This window comes from Uloborus diversus, chromosome 1 (assembly GCF_026930045.1).
Source record: "Uloborus diversus isolate 005 chromosome 1, Udiv.v.3.1, whole genome shotgun sequence".
In the NCBI taxonomy this organism is placed as follows: Eukaryota; Metazoa; Arthropoda; class Arachnida; order Araneae; family Uloboridae; genus Uloborus; species Uloborus diversus.
The window spans coordinates 139417836-139440835 of NC_072731.1; the positions used below are offsets into that span (position 1 = coordinate 139417836).

Genomic DNA, 23000 nt, shown 5'->3' on the forward strand with positions numbered 1-23000 from the left:
ATACAACTTGGTTATAAAATTAAAGAATTACTTAAGTCTGAAGAAAAGAAAACCTTTATAATCTGCGGTGACAACAAATAGTATAACGGCAAAAACAAAGTTTTTTTTACTGAAAGTTCAATTTTAGCAATTAAATGAAAAACGCAAAAAAGTAATAACTTTTAAGCTTTTATAGTATTAATTCAAAAACCAAAGATTTCTTCTTGAAATCGTGATCACAGTAGGCTAATTACTTCGAGACAATGGAATAAAGGCAAAGGAGCTAAGGCATTAAGGAAGGCTTCCTCTTTGCCTGTATGGTTGTTTATTTTACGTAGCATTGAAAGCGTAAAGGGAAGTTTCAAGCTAGGTAAAATAAACAACCTAACAGACATAGAAGCAATCTTAGGAAGTTCATACTGTGATTAATAAGTAACATTCAATACTTTAGACGTTGAGGAAAAAAGATGCACAAATATGCGGCAGTGTATAATCGCACCTCATTTTTATTTTACTTTTTTTTTCTTTGAACAGATAATTGGCGGAAAGTGCGTAGGGAATTAGAGCACTTAATTTTGTAGAGCAAAAACATTTTTTTCTTCATAAAATCAATTTTCCCTGATTTTTTGTAATTTTTTCAAAATTCCCTGATATTTCCCTGACTTTTCCCTGATTAATAAAGTTCCCTGACTTTTCCCTGATCTCCCTGATTTCCCTGATCTGTCGCCACCCTGAACAAGATGCAAAAAGATTGAACTCGCAAAAGCAGGAAGTAGTTTTTCGCGATGCTACATATCGAACACAAGTTCAGAAAATTGCACTGATGAAACATTCTTGATTTTTTTTTTCAAGGTTTTTCAAGGGCATACGAACCCGTGAGAAATTTCGGTAGCAAAATGTTTTGATTTGACGTCATAACTCCTCCTCCAAACCTCTCCATTTGCAACATTTCGATGTTACAGCGGTTGAAGGAGAAGTAATAACATCAATCTGAAGCGAAATAATACCAGAAAGTCAGGTTTAATAGAAAAACGGCGCCGCGGCCGCATGTTCGGGCGTAAGAAACGTCAGCAAACAGTATCTTTTAATGTAATAAAAATTTTTAAAATCTGATTTTTGAGTAAAAACTATAAAAGCGGACTAAACGGACCAAAATGTTAAAAAGCGGTCTAAAGCGGACTTTACCCTAAAAAACGGACTTTGGCGGGAAAAGCGGACCATTTGGGAGCCCTGTCAAAGTTAAATTGTTACCAAAATCTGAAAATGCCTTTTCAAAAACAATCCTTCGAGCTACAACCGGTCATTTATACTACATGTAAGATTATATGTGACAAATTAAAAGCTTTCAAAATTTTCCAGCAGTACACTTAAAGTTAACATGTTATACTATTAAAATTTCAAAGTAAACTCATTAATTGAAAACAAGTTAAAAGTTGCAAGTAAAAGCATCTATATTTTGTACATTTCACAAAAATAATAAAACAGAAGTAGAAAGAAAAAAAAATGGATGAAAGGTTTTCGGATTTTTGGGCAGCATTTAACATCTAATGAAAAAAAAATATAGGAGTTAGTCAGAAAATATAGGAAAAATAGGAGAATATCTGACAAATTGTGAAAATATAGGAGATATAGGAGGACTATGAGCCCTGCGATTATAGCTCCCCCCTTTTTTTGTGAAAAGTGAAATTACTTTAAAATCCTGAATATACCCCCCCCCCCCCCTTCACCTGAAAATTTTCCGATCATCTTCATTTGCCTATCCCTCCAAAAAAAGAATGATAACATTTTCTGTTTTACTTGGAAAGCATTTACAAAGGTTTAGTTTCCCCCTCCATGAGCAGTTTTGCTTTACTTAAAAAAAAGGAAGAAAAACCAATGATTTAAACAAAAAAAGAAGAAAAATGGTCTTCACGGTTTATTCCTTTCAAAATGTCTAGACTCCTTTTGATGCAAGGGCACCTTTTTTTTTTTGTTCACAGTATTACAAAAGAAAATTATACGATTGTACTGCTTTTTATTCATTTTGGAAGGAGCATTTTTGTTCTGATTTGTGAAACTGAACGATCTTCAACACGGCGCCATTTTGAAAACGTGATGCCATTTTGGAAACGTGTTGCGTAAAAAGTAGCGCGAAACTTAAAAATATTTTTTTAAAGGAGAAATAATGTAATTGAACGAGTTTAGGATCATCAGAAATGTAAATTTTACTAAATCGGGTAAGAGATTTGTCTGTGTTTGCGTTCACGAACTTTGTAAAGCTCAATTTTCGAAATTATGATCTTTCTAACGAATTTGCAGCCGTGATTGCGGTTTATGCTTCATTTCTGAAACAAGAACATTAAGATTTTGCTTCTTTTACTGAAACCTTACTTCATTCAGTACATAATGAATTTTATAGCGATAAATTATAGGGGTTTTGCCAACTTAAAGTGCAAAATCCTTTCTTCAAAAAAAAAGGTGCCCTCATGCAATTTATTACTACTAGAAAATTATGACAGGTTTTTATTAATTTCTCTCTCTTCATTAATATTAACTCTTATTTACTTATTATTTCTTTTCTGTACTCTTAGATTAATACTACTAAAAACCAATTATTTTGGTCAATTTTTCAGAAAAATCTCGATTATAACCCCCCCCCCTTCTGAAATCAACAAGTTTTGTTTTGAAAATAGGGGGGGAGGTAATTTCGGGATTATACGGTATGTGTATGTTACATAGTTGTAAAATATTTTATTAAAAATGAAATAATAAGATAAAATTACAAAATTACTGAATAATTATTTGAAAATGTGTGTGTGTGTGTGTGTGTGGGGTTGATATTACACTAAAAAGATTATAATTTAAAAATGCATACATAGAAAAATTCTCACCCAAATTCAACCCCCCCCCCCTGGAATTTGAAGTAAAGGGGGACATTCCTCCCTAGAAATTGAACCCTATTTCAAACCCTGCTGCAGCTTGAACAGCCAGGATCGAATCTGCCCTTTGGGAGTAAGAAACCTGCGTCTTATTCACCACTCCACTCTGCCTACTAAAGACTATTAATGAAATGACAAGTCAGGGTGAAAACTTATGCAGATAGATTTTTAAAAAGCTATATTTTGTTCTTGAAGCAATCAAAAGAAGGATTGGTTCTTTAAAGGACCCTTGCATACAACACTCCAGAGAAATCATCAAATAAATGCATATTATGGCTGCAAATAACATAATGAATAGTTAAATGATTAAATAGAAAATGTTGCAAAATATACCTGTGAGTTACAGAAATTAACTCTCATTTTTACAGCAGGGCAAGGAGGTGGTGGTTCAGGCATATTGTCAATTTCTACAATTAATTTGGAAGGAGTCTGAAACTTTTTAACTCGATGAGCAGCAAATGCAGTCAATGATAATTCAAGTTCAACTAGTAGTAGATTGAGATACTGCAAACACACATGCTAAAGGGTGGAAAACTATATTAAATATATAACCAAAGTAAACAACAATTAAAGATGTAAAAAAAGTTGTAGTGTTGAACCTGTGTCTATCTCCAATTTCTTTCTCAGGACAAACAATGTGAGTTTGTTTTCAAAATACAGATGTTTTAATTAAGTAATAAAATATTTTAACTGGAATATGGTCAAAGAGTCAATATGTTCTTTAAGATAAATATCTTCGCAAGTATATGGTATATGCTTGGTACTCAGTCAATACAGTTTCAAATTTGAATTGATAAAAAATAATTAATCAACTATAAGCAAGTTAGCATTTACAATATTACCTAAAAAACAATTAAGATTGGCAGATTAATAATGTTAGAAGGATAAATAATAACTTCAATTTTATTTCAATTTTGTTTGAAATCAATTTAAAAAATGCTTACATACTCAAGATACATAATGCCATTCGGACAAATCAAAAATCATTCGGGGTTTTTGTCAATGGATCTTGAACTTGATTGATACTTCAAGTATTTGCTCCTAAGTAACTTATGAGCAAATGGCCAAGTACTCTGTCAGAGTGATACTCATTAAGGTACTACTTTTGATTACAAAAGCATGATTATAGTTATTTTTACTCTCCACAACTTACTTCAATTACATACTTCGCTAATTTGAGTAAAATGTTAGGCTCCTTTGTTCCTTAGACTCACCAATTGAATAGGACTCTTGATAAGAGACAGAATGCTTTCTGTTAAAAACTTGTGGTTGAGAAGGTAACTCTGAGAATTTGAGATACAGGAATTTTTTCAAGATAAAAATTACATTTTATGGCTTTGGAAACATTTAATGCATTTAAATGTGACCAATTCTGATGATGATGATGAGATATTTTGCAGCTAATTGAAAATTGGGCCACAACAAATTGTAACATTTGTGGCAAACTAGAGGTGTTTTAGATTTTTTGAGCAATCTTAACTAGTCCCTCAAAACTTTAAAATTGATTTGTGCTTTAAAAAAAAAACATCTAACAATGACATAATATTACCTTGAACTTGTCATATTCCAGTGCAGTATAAGCTAAGGAACTTGTATAAAACAGTATTCCATCCATTTGAAAGGGTGAGACTGTCGGCCGTTCTTCAAACATATTTGGATGATTACACACTTTTCTAAGTTGCATCAAAATATTAATAACACTCATGAAATTTCCTGTTGCTAGAGTTTCTTTAGTCCTATAATGTAAGTTAAAAGATAATATGACACCAATAATAAGGATTAAAACTAAAGTTGACAAGTTTTCTCCAAAAGCAGTTTAAACCACAGGTTATAACAGGTTAAAACCGGCCATTACTGTCATAAAAAGTAAACCACACATATCCAAAGTACAAAAGAAACATTTGATTTGTTTTCGTTTTTCAAGAAAATACATCTCAGTTTTTCAAGGGTTAGACATAAGGTAATTTTCCCAGCAATGAAGTTGATAATACAAGGATGGTTTTGATGTTGCTTCTACCTAAACAAAATCTTGCCTTTTTGGGCCATAGGAGTTACAGGGGGTAAAACTGTTTGAAGGGTCAAAAATACTGACTTTACTGACCAAAAATTATAAAATACTGAATAAATACTGACCAAAATTTAAAAATGTAACAAACTTTTGCCAAACAAAAAAAAAAGTATCATACTTAGTGAAATAGATGCTAGCTTTATTTGTAATGTGCAGCAACATAATACAAAGCTTACTTGGAACAAATTTTAACTCAAAGATGCGAGTTAATTTATATATTTAAAGAATAATGAATAAAACATTTTTAAACTAAAAATAAAGATCTATCAATTGGACAAAATATGATTAAGAGCAGTATTTCATTCGCATTTTTTTTTTTTTTTTTTTTTGAAAACTCACTAGAAAACACAATTTCAAGAAAATTTCTGATACTGAGAAATACGTAGTAAAGAAAATATAAATTGTACACTTAACCCTGTTAATTTTTAGTTTAAACTGCAAATAAATTGAACTAAATACAGAGGTTAGTATATGTGTTCTTGTGTGTATTTATCATCAAAGAATACTCTTGCATTTTACGGGTAAAATCTTTCAGAAGGTCAAAAATACTGACTTCAGAGACCAAAATTTATGAAAAGCTGATTAAATACTATCAAAATTTTTTAATACTGACTAACTTTAGAATACTAATCAGCAATATTATGCATTGTTAAATGGATGTTTATTTTATTTGTAATGGATGACAACACCTAATTTGTAAAGTAAACCTAAAATAAAATTTTGACTAAAAGCTGTAAACTTTAATTTACATAATTTTTATATGATAATGAGCAGATACCTGCAAAAACTTTTAAAAGTTAGGAGTCTGGAAATTTTTTTAGATAACAGACAAATTATTATTCAGTTTAAAAAAATATTAAGTGCAACATAGCCTCGGGTGGGGGGGGGGGGGAACCTGTTTGTTAAGATAACTTGACGCTAAGGCAGCCTGGTTCCAGGAATTAGTCAGATCCTGATCATAAGAATGATGAATTTTTACTGCACCCAGGAAAATACATTCATTTAAAAGATCGTTCAAATGTTCAAAATTTTACTAAATAATTCAGAAAAGTTTTTCATCTTCAATCACATTACCTTTTCTGTTAAAACCATTGTAATATTACTATTTGACAGACTATTAGACGCACATTTCCTCATCTCAATATCTTACTTTCAAAATTTTATTTTGCAACATTCATGAACTTATTTATTTGACAGTTATTTCTTTTTGAGAATTTTTTTTTTCTTTTTACAACAGACTAAGCATATGTTTGTTCCTAAAAAATATTGGCGGAAAATAGACTATAAAGAAGCTAACAGCAAATTATTTTTTTAAAAATAATGCAAACTTTGCCAGGTGTATAAAATTAGGTTGTAGTATTGGCAATGTCTCACTTTTTTGGCATTTTATAAAGTTTATAAGAAAAACAGGAAAAACATCACTGCCAATAATTTTTCTTAAAATGAATTCTTGGGCAAATTTTCAAACAAATACTGAAAAATTTTCAAACAAAAATTCAAACAAAAACTGATTTTGAAAAAAACTGACAAATACTGACCAAGATGAAGAATACTGACTTGTACCGACTTTTACTGACCAGTTTTATGCCCTGGAGTTATTAGTTAATATTCTTTCAAGCTCAGCAGAACTAACTCAAGCTCAGCAGAAGGAATGTCATGGAACAGAAAAGGTTGGAAATCATTTGTTGCTAAATTTTTAAAACTTGGTCACTATGTATAAGCTCTCACACATCACATAAAATACCACAGTTGATTTTGTTTTGAAAACTACGGTTAATATTATGCATTGTTGGTTTATAGAATGAATCAATTTTCTAGCACTTTCCTCTATCTCAAATGATAGTTAAGAGCTCGTAACATATAATTCTTATGTAGCATAGGTTATCAAGTGATTGCGTTTGGATTTACCAAAGGTTTTTCATCAAGTCCAAATCAGTCCTGAATCTCAGGAATAGTTAACAAATACTCCTAAAGGTTAAGTTAAGTCTGTTATTCTAAACTTCGTTTTGGGGTTAAATCAGGTTCTTTTCTTTTAGAGAGGTTAAAATCTTTAAAAATTTGTTGGGATAAATCTTTTCAGATGTGGATACTTTAGAAGTACAGGGTTCATACTCATTTTTAAAAGTAAAAATTAAGGTATTATTAAGGACACATCGGGGGAAATGATTAGATAAATTTAGGTATACCATTTAAAAGTTTTCCAGCGGGGGGGGGGGGGGGGGGGCAAAGTGCATGATACATATTATATATACACATACAAAAATGCATCGTTTCCAAAAAGCAGGGAGAGGCGCAATTGACTGGGATGTCCCATTATCAGTGAATAAAATTTTAAATTTTCACGCATCACGGGGGATGAGAGTGATCAAAGAGCAAAAAGGAATACTAAATCCAAAATGAAGAAAGATTTCTTAAAATCATGCAGAAAAGGGATGAGATCAAATTCACCCTAGGAGTCCATGACAGTCCAAAATTCAACAAAGAATGGCGCATTAACCAGTTTCAAAGACAATGTAAAAGTTTTTACCTATTATATGCTTGAAATGATTGGGTAGTAATTAAAACAATATATCGAACATATTGTTCTTAAAACATAGCATTTATTTCTAAAATTTCAGTGATAAAAAAAAAGATTACGAAAATGTGGATAGCCGTAGAAAATTAGCTGTATATTGAAGCATTATTTTTTAGCATACATGATTGGCGTGAGAAGCAAATTGAAGGAAAATAACTAAAATCTCTTTTCTTCAAGATATTTAAACTAGTGTTTTGTTATTATTGCTTTTGATCTGTTATTGTTACTAAAATCTCATTTTGTCATTCTGAACAAATTTGCTATTATTGTACTATTTCTTGCAAGTTTGTTCATTTCTATATAAATTTAAATTTTGAAAGAGAGGAAGCATTTTCTAACTCTCAATATTTTTGAGGAAAAAAATATTTCTTTCACAAAAAACATTTGAAAAAAAAAAATGATTTCAAAAAAAAAAAAAAAAACTGAAGTTACTTCATTTCATGATAAAATTCCAAAAAAATTTACAGGCCGTTAAGCCTAACCTTAACCATTATAGATTCACTATAAATATTTTGAAAGCTTCCTTAGATAAATAAAAACTAACCATGCCAAGTTCAAAAACAGTTAGAGACTGCGGGAATTAGAGTTAAATCACATTTTTTGGATAGTCTTTTGCATTTTTTCTAAAATAAATTTAAAAAATGCAAATAATATTGAAATAATGTAAAAAATAAACAGATATAAAATAGCATATGGTAAAAAAAATCTTACAACATTTAAAAAGATCGAAATATTTGCAAAATGCAAAAAGATTGAAGTCTCAAACAAGGCAAGCAATTTTCGGCGAAGCACATGTATAACGTGGTTGGCATGTCTGCAAAACATATGTTTTTGGCAGATATCGCGGAGGATTAAGATTTGAAGGGGTAAAAAAGAAAAATGAAGAAAAAGGGGACAACGGAAATTTTCAGAAAATTAAGGACTTTTTAAGGGTTTTTTAGGGATTTTAATTTTGCTTGAGGAAATTAAGGTTTTTTAAGAAAGTATGAACCCTGGAGTAGTATTACTTTTATCATAAGTAATAAAATATGACTTTGAAATTGTTTGCTATCATGGTAGTTTAGTGCAGAGAAAAAAAATTTTGTCACTATAATGTACAGCCTAAAATGGTAGAAAATAAGTAATTATCAAACAAAAAAAGCTATCTTGATTAAAATATTAAAAAATATGCCTAAAATACCTTTAAAGGAGTTACAAATAAATTAGCTTTTACCGCAATAACCATGTTTTTTTTTTCCACACTTTGCTTCCAGTTATAATGCTATAAAGTTTGAGTAAGCAAAATCAGTCTACTTGTAAGTCTATAACACTTTTATTGTAAGTTTTTTATTATACTTGTTTTTTAAATAGTATCTGGAAGTCTCTGGGGGAAAGTTCAAACCCGAATATGTTGATTGAACTGAAAACTGAATAGTTCATTTTACTAATTTGAAATAGTATTGTGTTCGTAAAAAGAAATTGCCTATAGTTCTGTCACTTGTTTGTGAAAATATGCATACTCTAGTTTGAAATTCAGGTATCTAATTCTACACTGACCCTCAGTGCACTGAGATAAAGGCTTGTAAAAACTGCACATTTTAGCATTTTTCAATAGAAAAACTGCCAATTTTCGGCAGCGGAGAGGGTGAGCCAAGTAAATAATGAGGGTATTAAATAACTTATATATATTATTACACAAATTAAGTACAAAAACCATGGTGGAGCCTCAGTACATAACCAGGAGGCCTCAAACATGACACATTTTCACTTTCTTTGGCCCAGTTTAGCCACCCCTGCCAGGACCCACTGAAGGATAGCCACAAAATTTACGATACATTTCAATTTAGGTACTAAATGTCATATTGTCAACACAAGAATTTATTTGGTGGATGCTCAATAGTCAGAAATAATTGAATTTTAAAATATTCTGATTTGGAAAAACCTCTACGTGGGGCTCCACTTTTCGAATTCTTACAGGTCCCCAAAAAAATTTTTAGACGAAAAAAAATGTGTCTTCTAAAATCTTTAAAAGAATTCACCATACAAATTTGAGAAAAATCAAAAATGGTGTATATCCGAACATCCCATTTCTGCCTAGTTCTTATAAAAACTAGCTCTTAATGTCCAAGTTTTTCATGGAGCCTCTGACTTATTCCTTAATAAAATTGAACCTATTAAATTCAATCCTTTAATGAAACAATCTGAAAATGGTTTGTTTGTAATAAAAGGTGAAGCGAGTTTTAAGTGGGTCAATGAACTTGAAGAGTTAGTGCAATAAAAATTAATAATGGTTCTGAATAACTTTCAATTAATCCCAGCAATATTTACATGAACAAAATGATTAAGGAAACTTCCACTGCATGGCGACACTGTTCCAGAAGAGATCAAAATTTCAGAGAAATTTTAAATTTCTTCTGTTCAGTTAGCACATTCAAAGTTACGTTTTTTTTTCAATAAATAAATAAATAAAATTAAATAAAAATGTTTTGATGTAAAATACACAATTTACATTTTATTGGAATTTTGAATTGCCAATTAATGCTATTTAGCACTTTTTCTTTCACCCTCATATTTTTAGTTACTTCTTAATCTTGAATCTAATCGATACTCACTGGAAGGAATAACTAAAACACGTTGTTGAGCAAATGCTAAAAGGTTATACTTTATTTTTTAATTGAAACATTTCATAAACAGTAGTTTTTCTTTGTTGTATTAAAAATTCATGCATTACTTGTTCGGTCAAGCTACATAGGTTCTGTTCGCCTAATCGGACCAGTTGGTTATTAGGATCAAAATGGTCTTGTCCCAATGTGATCTTATTAAACGGAATCAACTGTATTTTTAATGTGCTTTGTGGATGAAAACTGAAATAAAAGGTCAGTTTCAGCATTAAGTCCTTTGTGATATTTATTTCTGCAGATAAGGGAATGAAGGGCAAAACGACGATACGGGGCAAAATGAAGAATATCGTATCTAAATTTTTAGGCAGTAGGTTATATAGCTCTATTCATAGATTGATGAGAAACCAAGAAAAGAAAAAAACGTTAGTAGAGAGGTTCATCCGCATTGTTGATCAAGTATTTATTGTTTGATGACCCTACAAATTTAATTTTTGTTCCTCCTATTATGGTTTCATCAGTTCAAAGTAAGTCTCATTATCTCAAGAAATGTCTAAAATTGTCTCAGACACATTGCACAGGCAGACTGAAAGGGGTACTTCTCAATTAGATTATCATAATAGAAGTGCACCTTTCATTTTACTTGTACGACACAATGTCATAAAAGCCAAAACCTGTAAAACGTAGTAGGTACCATAGTGTATTGATTTCAATAGATGATGATAGATTGAAATTTACGTACTTTGTCTGGGACATGAAATCATCATAGAGGTATCTTTGCCTTTTTGATAATCGGCATATTATGATATGCTCATACTTTTTTGGAAGCTGCTTTTCAACTTCTGACTTTAGGCGTCGTAAGAGGAAAGGTCGAAGCACCTAGAACCAAACAACAATGATGATAGAAAGATTTTTTTTTTTTTTTTGACTCATTCTAGTAGAAAAATATTTTCAAATAAGTATTAAAAACATGAGTTGCTATATATGCCATAGTCAGATAATTGGCAGTTACTGAAAAGTTTTTATTTTCATTTTTATGCAATTTTTTCGTGTGCCAGAAAATTACACCTCAGATCTATAGATTCACATATAACACATGAGTTGATAGCTACCACTTTGAAAGTCATGCCTCCTTCTCCCAACACAAACAAATAAAGGCAAAATGATTTATGTTTTAAAGTAGCATTGAAAAACTTTTTTTAAACATTTATTTTTTTAGCTAACATTAGGGTGCCAACTCAAAATTTATTTTCAACTTCCCTGACTTTTCCAGGTTTTCTACACTCCAAACAAAAATTTTCCAGGTGCTTATTTAAAGGTTAGATTAGCTACTTTCACTATTTTTTTAATGAATGGCTGTGTTTATGTGACATTTTATACATATTATGTTTATGTTACTTTTTAATGTGTACTTTTACATCCATCTATCCCAAAAAGACTTTTTTTTTTGGGGGGGGGGGGGCTTTTATTTTACTTTAAAGATGAGCATCAGGAAAAATTATTATTTTTTTTACTGTCAAAAGAAAATTCTAACATTATAGCATGTGATGAAACCTATTAGTTAAACAATAATATACAAAATGCAACATATATAAAACAAAAATGAACTTTTTAAAAAAATTATTTGAAAAGAAAAATAACTAATTTTTATTCAGTAAAAAATTGAACAGCTGAGTAAATCTGGTTACAAATATGTAGCAAAATAAATCTGGTTACTTCCCTTTTTTATATAAAATAAATCGACATTAACACACAAAAAGTGTGGATTAATATACAAAAAATAAATCTGGATACTTGAAAATCATTGAAAATATAATTATTAAGATTATTTATCAAGAAATGAAGTTCTGCTGTTTGTTGCTCTGCTTCTTGTTGTATTTTTAATTTTCTTCAGTTCTTTGATTTCCTCGGCAGACCTTCTTTTTTGGACTTGAGTTTTTTAGATTCTTTCTCAAGAAGTTTTTCGCTTTCAGTTTTTCATGATGGAAACTGAGCATTTCTCTACTCTACTTGCTCTACTTAAAATTCATTGTATGTTTGTACAAAATGCAGTATTTTAAACGTTTTAAGTTGTGTAAAGTTGTTGAACTAAAGATTTATTTTAAAAAGATGCTACTTTTTTAATAAAATAGTTTAAAAAACATATCAAGTCAATTTTTTTTGGGAAAAACCCCCCCTACAAAACAATATATTAAATTTTTCTACATGGAAAGATTACAGAAAATAATAAAAAAAATATTTCCAGAAACCACTTGGCATAAGAATACAATATTTTAAACGTTTTAAGTTATGTAAAGTTGTTGAATTAAAGATATATTTTAAAAAGATGCTACTTTTTTTAATAAAATGGTTTTTAAAAAAAAAGACAATTTGGGGGGGGGAATGACCTACAAAACATATATATTAAATTTTTATACAATTTAAAGATTATAGAAAATTAAAAAAAAAACTTGACTTCCAGAAACCACTTAGCATAAGAATTTAAGAAACTATTAAAATTACTTTTAAAAGCACCTGTATTTATGATAGTTCAAAATAATTTCAATTACTTTTTAGTTCTAAGTTTTCAAACAGTATAATAATTGTTGCAAGAATAATAAGTAATAGTGAAAGAATAGAAGTAATGTAGTTATTCTTATATAACTAATTCATATATTTATGCAAAACAGATGAAACCATTTGACAACCATTCATAGGGAGCTTTTCTCTAATCAAGAACATAGGTTTTAATGAATGAATACAGCATTTTAACAATAAAAAATTAAGATATTTACTTAAGTACACAAGTTAACTCTATTTCAAATGATTTCAGTATGTAACGAAAAAAATAAATCTTAGATTGCTTTTGTAACAAACAACTTTGAAATGCAAGAAAGAAAAAAAAGAAGAAAGCAATTAGTTAATTTCAAAATATATAAAAGAAGAATACAACTTGGTAATAAAATTAAAGTGTCACTTAAGTCTGAAGAAAAGAAAACCTTTATAATCTGCGGTGACAACAAATAGTATAACGGCAGAAAAGTTTTTATTGAAAGTTAAATTTTAGCAACTAAATTAAAAACACGAAAAAGTAATAACTTTTAAGCGTTTATAGTATTAATTCAAAAACCAAACATTTCTTTTTGAAATCGTGATTACAGTACACTAATTATATCGAGACAATGGAATAAAGGCAAAGGAGCTAAGGCATTAATGAAGGCTTCCTCTTTGCCTGTACGGTTGTTTATTTTATGTAGCATTGAAAGCGTAAAAGGAAATTTCAAGCTAGGTAAAATAAACAACCTAACAGACACTGAAGCAATCTTAGGAAGTTCATCCTGTGGTTAATAAGTTAGATTCAATACTTTGACGTTGGGGAAAAAAGATTCACAAATATGCGGCAGTGTATAATCGCACCTCATTAATTTCACTTTTTTTTTGAACAGATAATAGGCGGAAAATTGCTAGGGAATTAGAGTACTTAATTTTGTAAAGGAAAAAAAAAAAATTCCTCATAAAATAAATTTTCCCTGATTTTTTGTTATTTTTCCAAAATTCCCTGATATTTCCCTGACTTTTCCCTGATTAATAAAGTTCCCTGACTTTTCCCTGATTTCCCTGATCTGTCGCCACCCTGTCACAGCATTCTAGACAGTTCTTAAGGCGAAAGCTGACTTTTCCCGCTCGTTTTCTATAATTAATGCTGAAACCACTCTCGACTGATACAATTCCACGTGTCAAATTAAAACATTTTTCACAAATGTGAATGGATTTTGATAATATCTGCTGTCCTTAAATCAAGGCAGAGTAGAAAATATCTAATCTCTCAGATTCACTTTTAAAATAAGCCATTTCCTTTTTAATAAGCGAGCATTCAACGAATTTAGAAAATTCTGATTTTACTTTATCAGCAGTGAAGAACTGCTGTACATTTGATTAAATTTTTAATGGGTTACAAAGTTACTTTTGAGGTGGTGTTATAAAAATTATCTTGACATTTGTCCATCTTAAGGCTCTTGCAGGTATATTTGATGAGTATTATATAATTTTAACAAAATTGTGGAGGTAGGGAGATAAAAGCATAACAAAAAAAAAAATGGTATTTTCAGACATAAAAACACCGGAAATACACCAGAAAATACCGGAAATTCGGTAAAATACCGGAGCACAATCACCCCTGTTTGGTGCATGAAATGCCTTAAAACGTTTTGAATGGAGTGGAACAGAACATTTATTGCGCATGGTTACATTTTGACTACCACAGTGTTTGCATCACCTTCTTTTATTGTCCAAATTTATCTCAACCATGTAATTAGATTCGTTTTCTTTTTTCAAAAAAAAATTTTGAAGCTGATGGAGATCTCAGACTTAGAAAGTTAGAGAATTTTTATTTTCGGCTTTGATTATTTTCTCTGTTTTGAGAAATGAAATTACTAGTGAAATTTAGAAATACAATTCAATAATATTAGGATCATACACAGTCGATACATTTTCCTTGCATCTACTTTTGCTACATTAACAAAATTAGTAGAAATCGGCTACCACCACTTTTTGCCCTTTATCTGAATGCGGAGGGCAGCAATAATATTATCAATGAGATCAATTCCATGCATAAGATAATCATGCTTGGATATTAATTGTGGTACCTTCTAATATGTTTTTTATCATACCTAGAGTATATTTTCACAGATGTGGGATGAGGGGGGGGCTCACCAATGTCTCAGTTGTTTCCAATGCTGACTACCGAATTTTCGTCCCACCTAGTAACAAATTCTCCAATTTTTTCATCAAAAGCTGTGTCATGTGTTCTTTATTCAGTTTTCTTTAGTTTTAATAGATATTATTATAGGGATATCTCCAGTTATGTTTTACCTTAATGTTCCTGTTACACAAATCACATAGTACAGGGTGGCGACAGGAACTGTGAAAAAAAGTTCCCTGACTTTTCCCTGATTAAGTTCACCAAATTTCCCTGATTTACGTTACCAATGATAATGGTTTTCTTTCTTTGCTCTACTTGAAATCCATTGTATATCTGTATAAAATGCAGTATTTTTAACGTTTTAAGCTGTGTAAAGTTGTTGAACTAAAGATATATTTTCAAAAGATGTTACTTTTTTTTTTAAATAAAATGGTTAAAAAAATATGTAAAGTCAATATTTGGGGGGGTCGGGACCTACAAAACAGTACATTAAATTTTTCTACAATGGAAAGATTATAGAAAATTACAAAAAAAAAAAAAAAAAAAAAAATACTTCCCTTCCAGAAACCACTTAGCATGAGAATTTTAAGAAACTATTAAAATTACTCTTAAAAACATATGTGTATTTAAGACAGAACTAAAAAATAATTAAAGTCATTTTGAACTAAGTTTTCAAACAGTATAATAATTGTTGCAAGAATAACAAGTAATAGTGAAAGAATAGAATATTTATGCAAAACAGATGAAACCATTTGACATCCATTCATAGGGAGCTTTTCTCTAATCAAGAACATAGGCTTTAATGAATGAATACAGCATTTTAACAATATAAAAAAAATTTCTTAAGTACACAAGTTAACTCTATTTAAAATCATTTCAGTATGTAATGAAAAAAAAACCTTAGATTGCTTTTGTAACAAAAAACTTTGAAATGCAAGAAAAAAAAGAAAAAAAAAGCAATTAGTTAATTTTAAAACATATAAAAGAATACAACTTGGTTATAAAATTAAAGAATCACTTAAGTCTGAAGAAAAGAAAACCTTTATAATCTGCGGTGGCAACAAATAGTATAACGGCAAAAAACAAAGTTTTTTTTAATTGAAAGTTCAGTTTTAGCAATTAAATTGAAAATGCAAAGAAGTGATAACTTTTAAGCTTTTATAGTATTAATTCAAAAACCAAAGATTTCTTCTTGAGATCGTGATTACAGTACGCTAATCACTTCAAGACAACGGAATAAAGGCAAAGAAGCTAAGGCATTAATGAAGGCTTCCTATTTGCCTGGATGGTTGTTTATTTTACGTAGCATTGAAAGCGTAAAAGGAAATTTCAAGCTAGGTAAAATAAACAACCTAACAGACACAGAAGCAATCTTAGGAAGTTCATCCTTTGGTTAATAAGTAAGATTCAATACTTTGACGTTGAGGAAAAAAGATGCACAAATATGCCGCAGTGTATAATCACACCTCATTAATTTTACTTTTTTTTTTTTTTAACAGATCATTGGCAGAAAATGCAGAGGGAATTAAAGTACTTAATTTTGTAAAGCAAAAAAAAAAAAAAATTTCTTCATAAAATAAATTTTCTCTGATTTTTTGTTATTTTTTCAAAATTCCCTGATATTTCCCTGACTTTTCCCTGATTAATAAAGTTCCCTGACTTTTCCCTGATCTGTCGCCACCCTGTAGTATGTTATCAGACGTAAAAAAAATATAAAAGAATACTACAAGGTTATGTGGCTTTTTAACTAATTTAAAGATTCATCACAATAGGCTGCAAGTTAGACAATTGTACTGATAATATTGTATGCTTTTGGCTTCATTGCAAAAAGGCCTCATATTACAAGTTGGAGGACATGACTTTTTTTATTCGTCCAACTATTTTTTTTCTTCCAACTTTTCTCCCTCCCTAATTTTAACATGACTTGCAGTCATAATTGAAAGTTTTCCTAAAAATGTCTGAAATGCTTAATCACAAAGAGAAGCAGATCACATGAGGCTTAGTTTTGCAATTTTCATATTTAAATTATATTTTCAAGAATCATAAAGCTTAGATTAAAAAAATAAAGCTCCATGATTGCAAGGCCATGAGTGCTTTGAACTTTTTTTTGAGGGGGGGGGGACTAATTCCCTCTTAGCATAACAATAAAATGATGTATATAAATTCAACTTTGTTTCAAATACAAAATCTAAGTTAAAATGTTATGCAATCAATTTTGTTTACATTTAATATCCCACCTCAATTAAAAAAAACAGTAATAACCGAAAATAAGCTAATAATAATTAAAACTAAATTTGCAAAACTAGAAACTTGATTTAAAAACAAAAAAACATTAATGTTTTAGTTATTTAAATAAAAATTGAAACGAGTTAATCTAATGTAGCATGTGATAACTTCAAACTGCCAAAAATATAAAAATATTTATCAGATGCCAAACAATTGAAAGTTCAGATACTGTTTGACCACAAGGCGATTCCATCTGAATGAATGTAGCAGGGAGAAGGAAAAATAACGATGGGATTTTGATTTATGCGTTTTATAATAACACTGGTGCCTAATTAATTAATTTCATTCTCTAAGTGGAAAAGAAGTGGAAAAAAGTTTCTATTGAAACAGCAAAAAGAAAATACAATGTTTTCATTTCGTCAGGAAAAGTAAAATCAAAATGGTAAGTGCAAAATTATGTTGTTAAAAATATAACAATTAATTTTTGTGGTAAGAATATAGATCGATATATAGTTTAGATTTAAGAATTGATTCGGTGAAGGAATTGTCATTTGTACAACACTGCGTCTAAATAGGCAAAAACGCACATCTGTGACGAACCTCAAACACGACAGCAATTTTTCAAGATACTGCATGTCGAACATATGTTCAGAAAGTTGCACTGATGAAATATTTTTAAAACAATTACAAGCAATCTAAAGTATGCTTTAGATTGCTTGTTTTTTGAAAGAATTCAAGCAATAAAGAAAATATCATTTTTTTTTTCAAGGTTTTCAAGCACTTGGAAAATGAACTCTTTTTTTTTTTTCAAGAACTTTTCAAGGTTTTTCAAGGGCGTAAAATTTATGAACATATGTGCCTGTAAAAAAAATGGTGTATGCGCCACGAGGTTACTTCCGAATTCATTTGCAAAAGGGGTGGTTCATAGCAGCGTTACTATTACAGTCAACTTGCGACAAGGAACCTGCTAAACCGTTCCGAGTTTCCACAACAATCTCAAGAGCATGGGATCCAATAAAAACTTTGGAATAAAGGAATATTCGAGGTATCGAGATCCGAGATCGGAAAGTTCATTGGTGCAATCATGAGGCTGAAATTCCAAGAAATAGCGGTAGCACCCTGCTCCGATTCGACATCATAACTCCTACCCCAAACCTCTCTTTTTTTAATGACGTCAATCTGAAGCGAAATAATACGGGAAAGTCAGGTTAAGGCGCCGCGGCCGCATGTTTGGGTGTACAGTATCTTTTAACGTAATGGAAAGCTTTTTATATCTGATTCTTAAGTAAAAACAATATAAAAGCAGACTAATCGGACCAAAATGTTAAAAAGCGGTCTAAAGCAGACTTAAACCTAAAAAATGGACTTTGGCGGGAAAAGCGGACTATTTGGGAGCCCTGTTGATATATTTTGTGGCTTCATTTAAGGCTTTCTTCGAAAGGAAACAGAAATAATAAAATGAATTCAGAACAAAATATCATTTTGAACTTAGGAAAACGAATTCATGTCACATTATGCTAGTGTTGCGTTTTCGCAACATTAAATAAAATCTCTAATCATGCATAAACAATATAAATGAGCTGATTTGATGCAGCCAATTTGCAGGAGAGAAATGAGAATTTTATAAGCAATAGTACTGCTTTTTACCTACATATGCGCTGCCAATTATGAGAATTAACAAAAGTTAACAAAGTTTAGCAATTAAAAATACATGCTCTTTAACTGCGGATTTTACCACAAAATAATTATAATTTATTGATTAAAAACATTAATAACAAAATTTCAAACTTTTGTTAATAATATTGTTCATTTGTTTTCACGGAATTGATAAATTTTATAATTAAAAAAAATGTTGAATTAATGTTGCAAAAATGCAACACTAGCAGGGAATGGGTTAAGGAAAGATTTTTTTTTCTTTTAGTAATTTCAAGTTGCATGAATAGTTGACCAAATTTATTTTATTAAACTGCAAAAAAAAAAAAAAATCTTTTGATACTGGCTACAATTTCGAGGGTTTCTGTACACAAAATTATATTTCCTTGACATTTCCAATACAAAAAATTTCCCTGACATTTCCAGTTTCCCAGGTAGGTAAACATCCTAACATATTAGAAACAAAAGCATAAATAAAACTAAAAGTTACCTTAAAAACTTAAAATTACCTTGTGTAATCTTTTTATGAGACTCTCATTATATTCATGACTTCCTTCAATCATGCCAGTTACTGGATTGACAAACCACTCACGAAACTCTCTGTGTGATTGGAAGACATTAGGCATTAAAAAATGCATTAAAGACCACAGTTCCATGAGGTTGTTTTGAAGGGGTGTTCCAGTCAAAAGAAGACGATGTGTACTTTGAAAGTTTAACAGCATTTGCCATCTTTGAGATTTGAAATTTTTTATGTGCTGAGCCTAAAAGAATAAATGTTAATTTACATCTTTTACAGGCTAAGACCAGTGGTTTTAAAAAATTACATATAAATTTACATAAAATATAAAGTACAAAAATTATTAGAGATCACATTTTTAGATCAACATTTGCAAACGAATAATAAAGAAAATAATGTATTCAAAATGAAAAATTTAACTTAACCTTGAAAAAATCATACCTGCCAACGTCTGAAACTTAAAAACCAGAAGATCAAAGTTCAAAAAACAGAAGATTATAAAAGAAAACAGAAGATTTTATACCGACGTATATTTGCATTTTTTTCACTGTAAAAATTGAAAGAATTTTATCAAATAAAAGAAAAATTGAATTCAGTAATATGATTTCGTATTAAGTTTATTTAACTGCAAACAATGATTAATAGTATGAAAACAAATTGTGTCTTTAGCACTGTCATAGGTGGTACAAATATTACGAAAGCATATGAAGTTAAAATTTTAGAAAAGTCCACATCAATTAAGTTTGTTAAAAATCCTAATATTGCTAAATAATATTATAATTTATTACTGCTGAATCGGTTAACAGTTGCTTTTTTGGCCTTTTTTTTACAATGGAGAATAGTCTCTCACACTCTGCATTGCTGTGTGGGATTACGAAAATACCTGAAAGGACACTCGCAATTCTGTTATACTTCAAAGCTCCATTTACATTTTTAATTTGCTTAAGAATATGAATTTGCCGATCGACTCTGTCCTCTTTCAACACAATTGTCAGATCTTCGCTTTGGAGAGCATGAAATTGCTCTTCTAGCTTGTCCCAGGCATTTTCATCTTTTTCATTTTCTTTTTTGGCAACAGAAATGGAAATTTTTTAATGAAAAATCTGATTTTGTTAAATGATTTTTTCTCAACTGTCTTTAAATTTACTACGCTTGCATTATGAAGAACTTCAGGTGACAAAGGAAATTTCTTTGTTATGTATGTGTATGAGCAAGATGCTGTGTAATATTTTCTTACATTAGCATAAAATTCCTTCTGTTCAGCAGGTTTCAGGTGTTGAACAATTTCTTAAGCAGAATCATCAGTATCTTCTTTTTGGTTGCTCGTATCTTCAAAGTTTATTTGCAAAACCTCAAACTCTTTCATAACAGAAGGCTTTACAAACTTGATTAGAAGACTCTTCAAAAGCTCCAGCAAAATATCTTGCAGTTTGTGTACAAGTGGCGCTGAGGACTGCAGAATGACATTTCTCATATTAAATTCTGATGCAATACTCAATAAAATGTATGAATAAGCTTTGTTTTTTTCTGAAGACAAAAATTTAAAAACCCTTTCTTTCTCGAGTGACTGCTTTCACCTTTTTTCTTCCTTCCCCACTCTTTTTCTTCTTTTGAAGCTTTTCACAACTCTTAGATTCTGTTGTGTTTTTGGAAGAAACTTTTTTTTTTGCTTACTTTTGTTTTGCTTAGTCACTGACACAACCTGTGATGCATTGCTCTTAAAATACTTAACTGTGTCCTGTTCAGCTTCTACTTTTCTCTTCTTGCTCTCTTCTACCACGCCATTCGACTGTCTTAAGTTCGAACTTACCACATGGTTGGGTTTCTTTACTTCACCCATAAAAAAATTCAGAAGAAGGGTCCATTGCTGAAGTAACCTGTCGAAACACTTATGCAAAGACAACCATCTAGTTGGCACATGTTTCAAAAACTTTCTCACTTCTCTGTTGAGCAAAACTTGAAATCTCTTCAATTCTTCTGAAATACATTTTTTCCAGTTGACCTTTCTTTTAAAACATTTAATGACAAAATACTATGCTGTATATCACCAGTCTCATCATTATGAAACGATACAACTATAGGATGCATTTTGCAATCTGTATCATTGCCACCATCAATTCCAACTGAAAACGGCAATTTTTGCAGGGAAGTAACGATTTCTTCAAAACTTTCAGAGGCAAAAACACCAACTATTGCAGAAGTTTTAGTTCGTCCACTAGCATTTTTTTTTTTTTTTTTTTGCGCTATTGGAATCACTAAACATTTTCTTGAATAGCGGACCAGCGTGGTCGGCAACACTCAATGGTATATTGTGCTCCACTAAGAAACTAGTAAAGAGGCATTCCGCATTAATTGCTGAATAGTCCACATTAGTAGTTGCATTGGAGAAAAATCCACTTATTTCCCTGCGACTGATTATCATCAATCAGCTTTGCTTTATCCACATGCCTTTGCCGGTTTTGGTGCTGTACTATATCACTTTTACCGCCATTGCATATCTTGAAGTCAGTGGAACATATAGTGCAAAACGCATAAGAATCGCCACAATTTGATTTTTTTATCCAGTGAAATTCACACGCATATATGTCTCTATAAAGTTGCAGATATTGTTTTTTTTCCTCCATACTTAAAAGGCCGTTCGAAAAAAAAAACAATAGAGTAGCGTTGCGTAAACAAACTAGCGCACAGCTGTGCCTCTACCAGGGTTGCCAGACGTCCCGGATTTCAAGGAACAGTCCCGTATTTTGAAAAATTGTCCCGCGTCCCGGGGAACTTCCATACGGGACGGCTAAAGTCCCGTATTCTAGTCGATAACAATATTTTACGAAATGAGACATTATTTTAAGGGAAAAAATAAAGTAAAACAGAAAATGTGAAATAAAGAGCAATAAGAAAATTTTGTGGCAGCAAACACAAATAATTTTCGTTTTTGTTTTGGGCGGCAGATCATGGGGAGCCGAATGATTGCTTCCTCTTTCCTTATTGTCTATTGTTGGAAATATCCATGCGCATGCGTCGTCAATCCCAATGAAAACGATTTTTATACTTTGATCGGCGACATTTTGCACGGTTTGCAACCTCAAAAATATCCCCCCCTCTCTTCACCCCTAGAAGCCTCTCCCGTATTTATTGTTCTTAAATCTGGCAACCCTGGCCTCTACACGTCCGTCGTACAGGGAAGCGCGTCGCTATTTTCCAGCGCTGTGATTCGTTGTTTTCTTCTTCCAAGGCATGACATAAGGTTTCGACTGCAATGCTTTTATCTTTGTTTGTATCATTGCCATCGCTTAGTGAAATAATTTCTCAAAACAGAAAAGAATGAGGGAAACAAGTTAGCTTGCGTTCAACGAGCACGATTGGTCGTTAATCAAGTGAAAGCAACGACGTCAGCTAATGATAAATCGTTGGAGGTGACATCATTATTTGAACCGGTGAGCTACCGGTCGCTCATCGAACGCAACCTTACCGAAAACGCAAAAAACAGAAGATTTTATTTTCTGGCCAGAAGGACGGAAGATGGCAACGAAAAACGGAAGTCTTCCGTGAAGAACGGAAGAGTTGGCAGGTATGAAAAATCTATATCTTTGAGTACTATGCGGGAGACTTAAAAATAAAGCAAAGCAAAAATTGCTATTTAACACTAATTACTACTTTACTGTTTATATTTTTCAGCTTTGTCTTTTCGTAAAATTTACATTACAGTTTTAAAATTATGTATCGAAAAAAAATCAATTTTTTGGACATAAATTTTAGGCCAAATGTGGGATGCATAAATATTTTTTTTAA

General features: G+C 30.8%; 1 protein-coding gene across 1 annotated transcript in view; it reads right to left on the bottom strand.

Annotated features, from left to right (window-relative positions):
- The window catches only part of LOC129232473 (helicase domino-like), a 295627-nt gene that overhangs the window by 203403 nt on the left and 69224 nt on the right, over positions 1-23000 (bottom strand). Inside the window, exons 13-16 of the mRNA XM_054866621.1 lie at positions 19207-19458; positions 10880-11016; positions 4447-4633; positions 3231-3416 (exon numbers count right to left, since the gene is read on the bottom strand). Coding sequence (XP_054722596.1) covers positions 3231-3416; positions 4447-4633; positions 10880-11016; positions 19207-19458 — 762 coding nt within the window. The remainder of the gene's footprint in view (positions 1-3230; positions 3417-4446; positions 4634-10879; positions 11017-19206; positions 19459-23000) is intronic.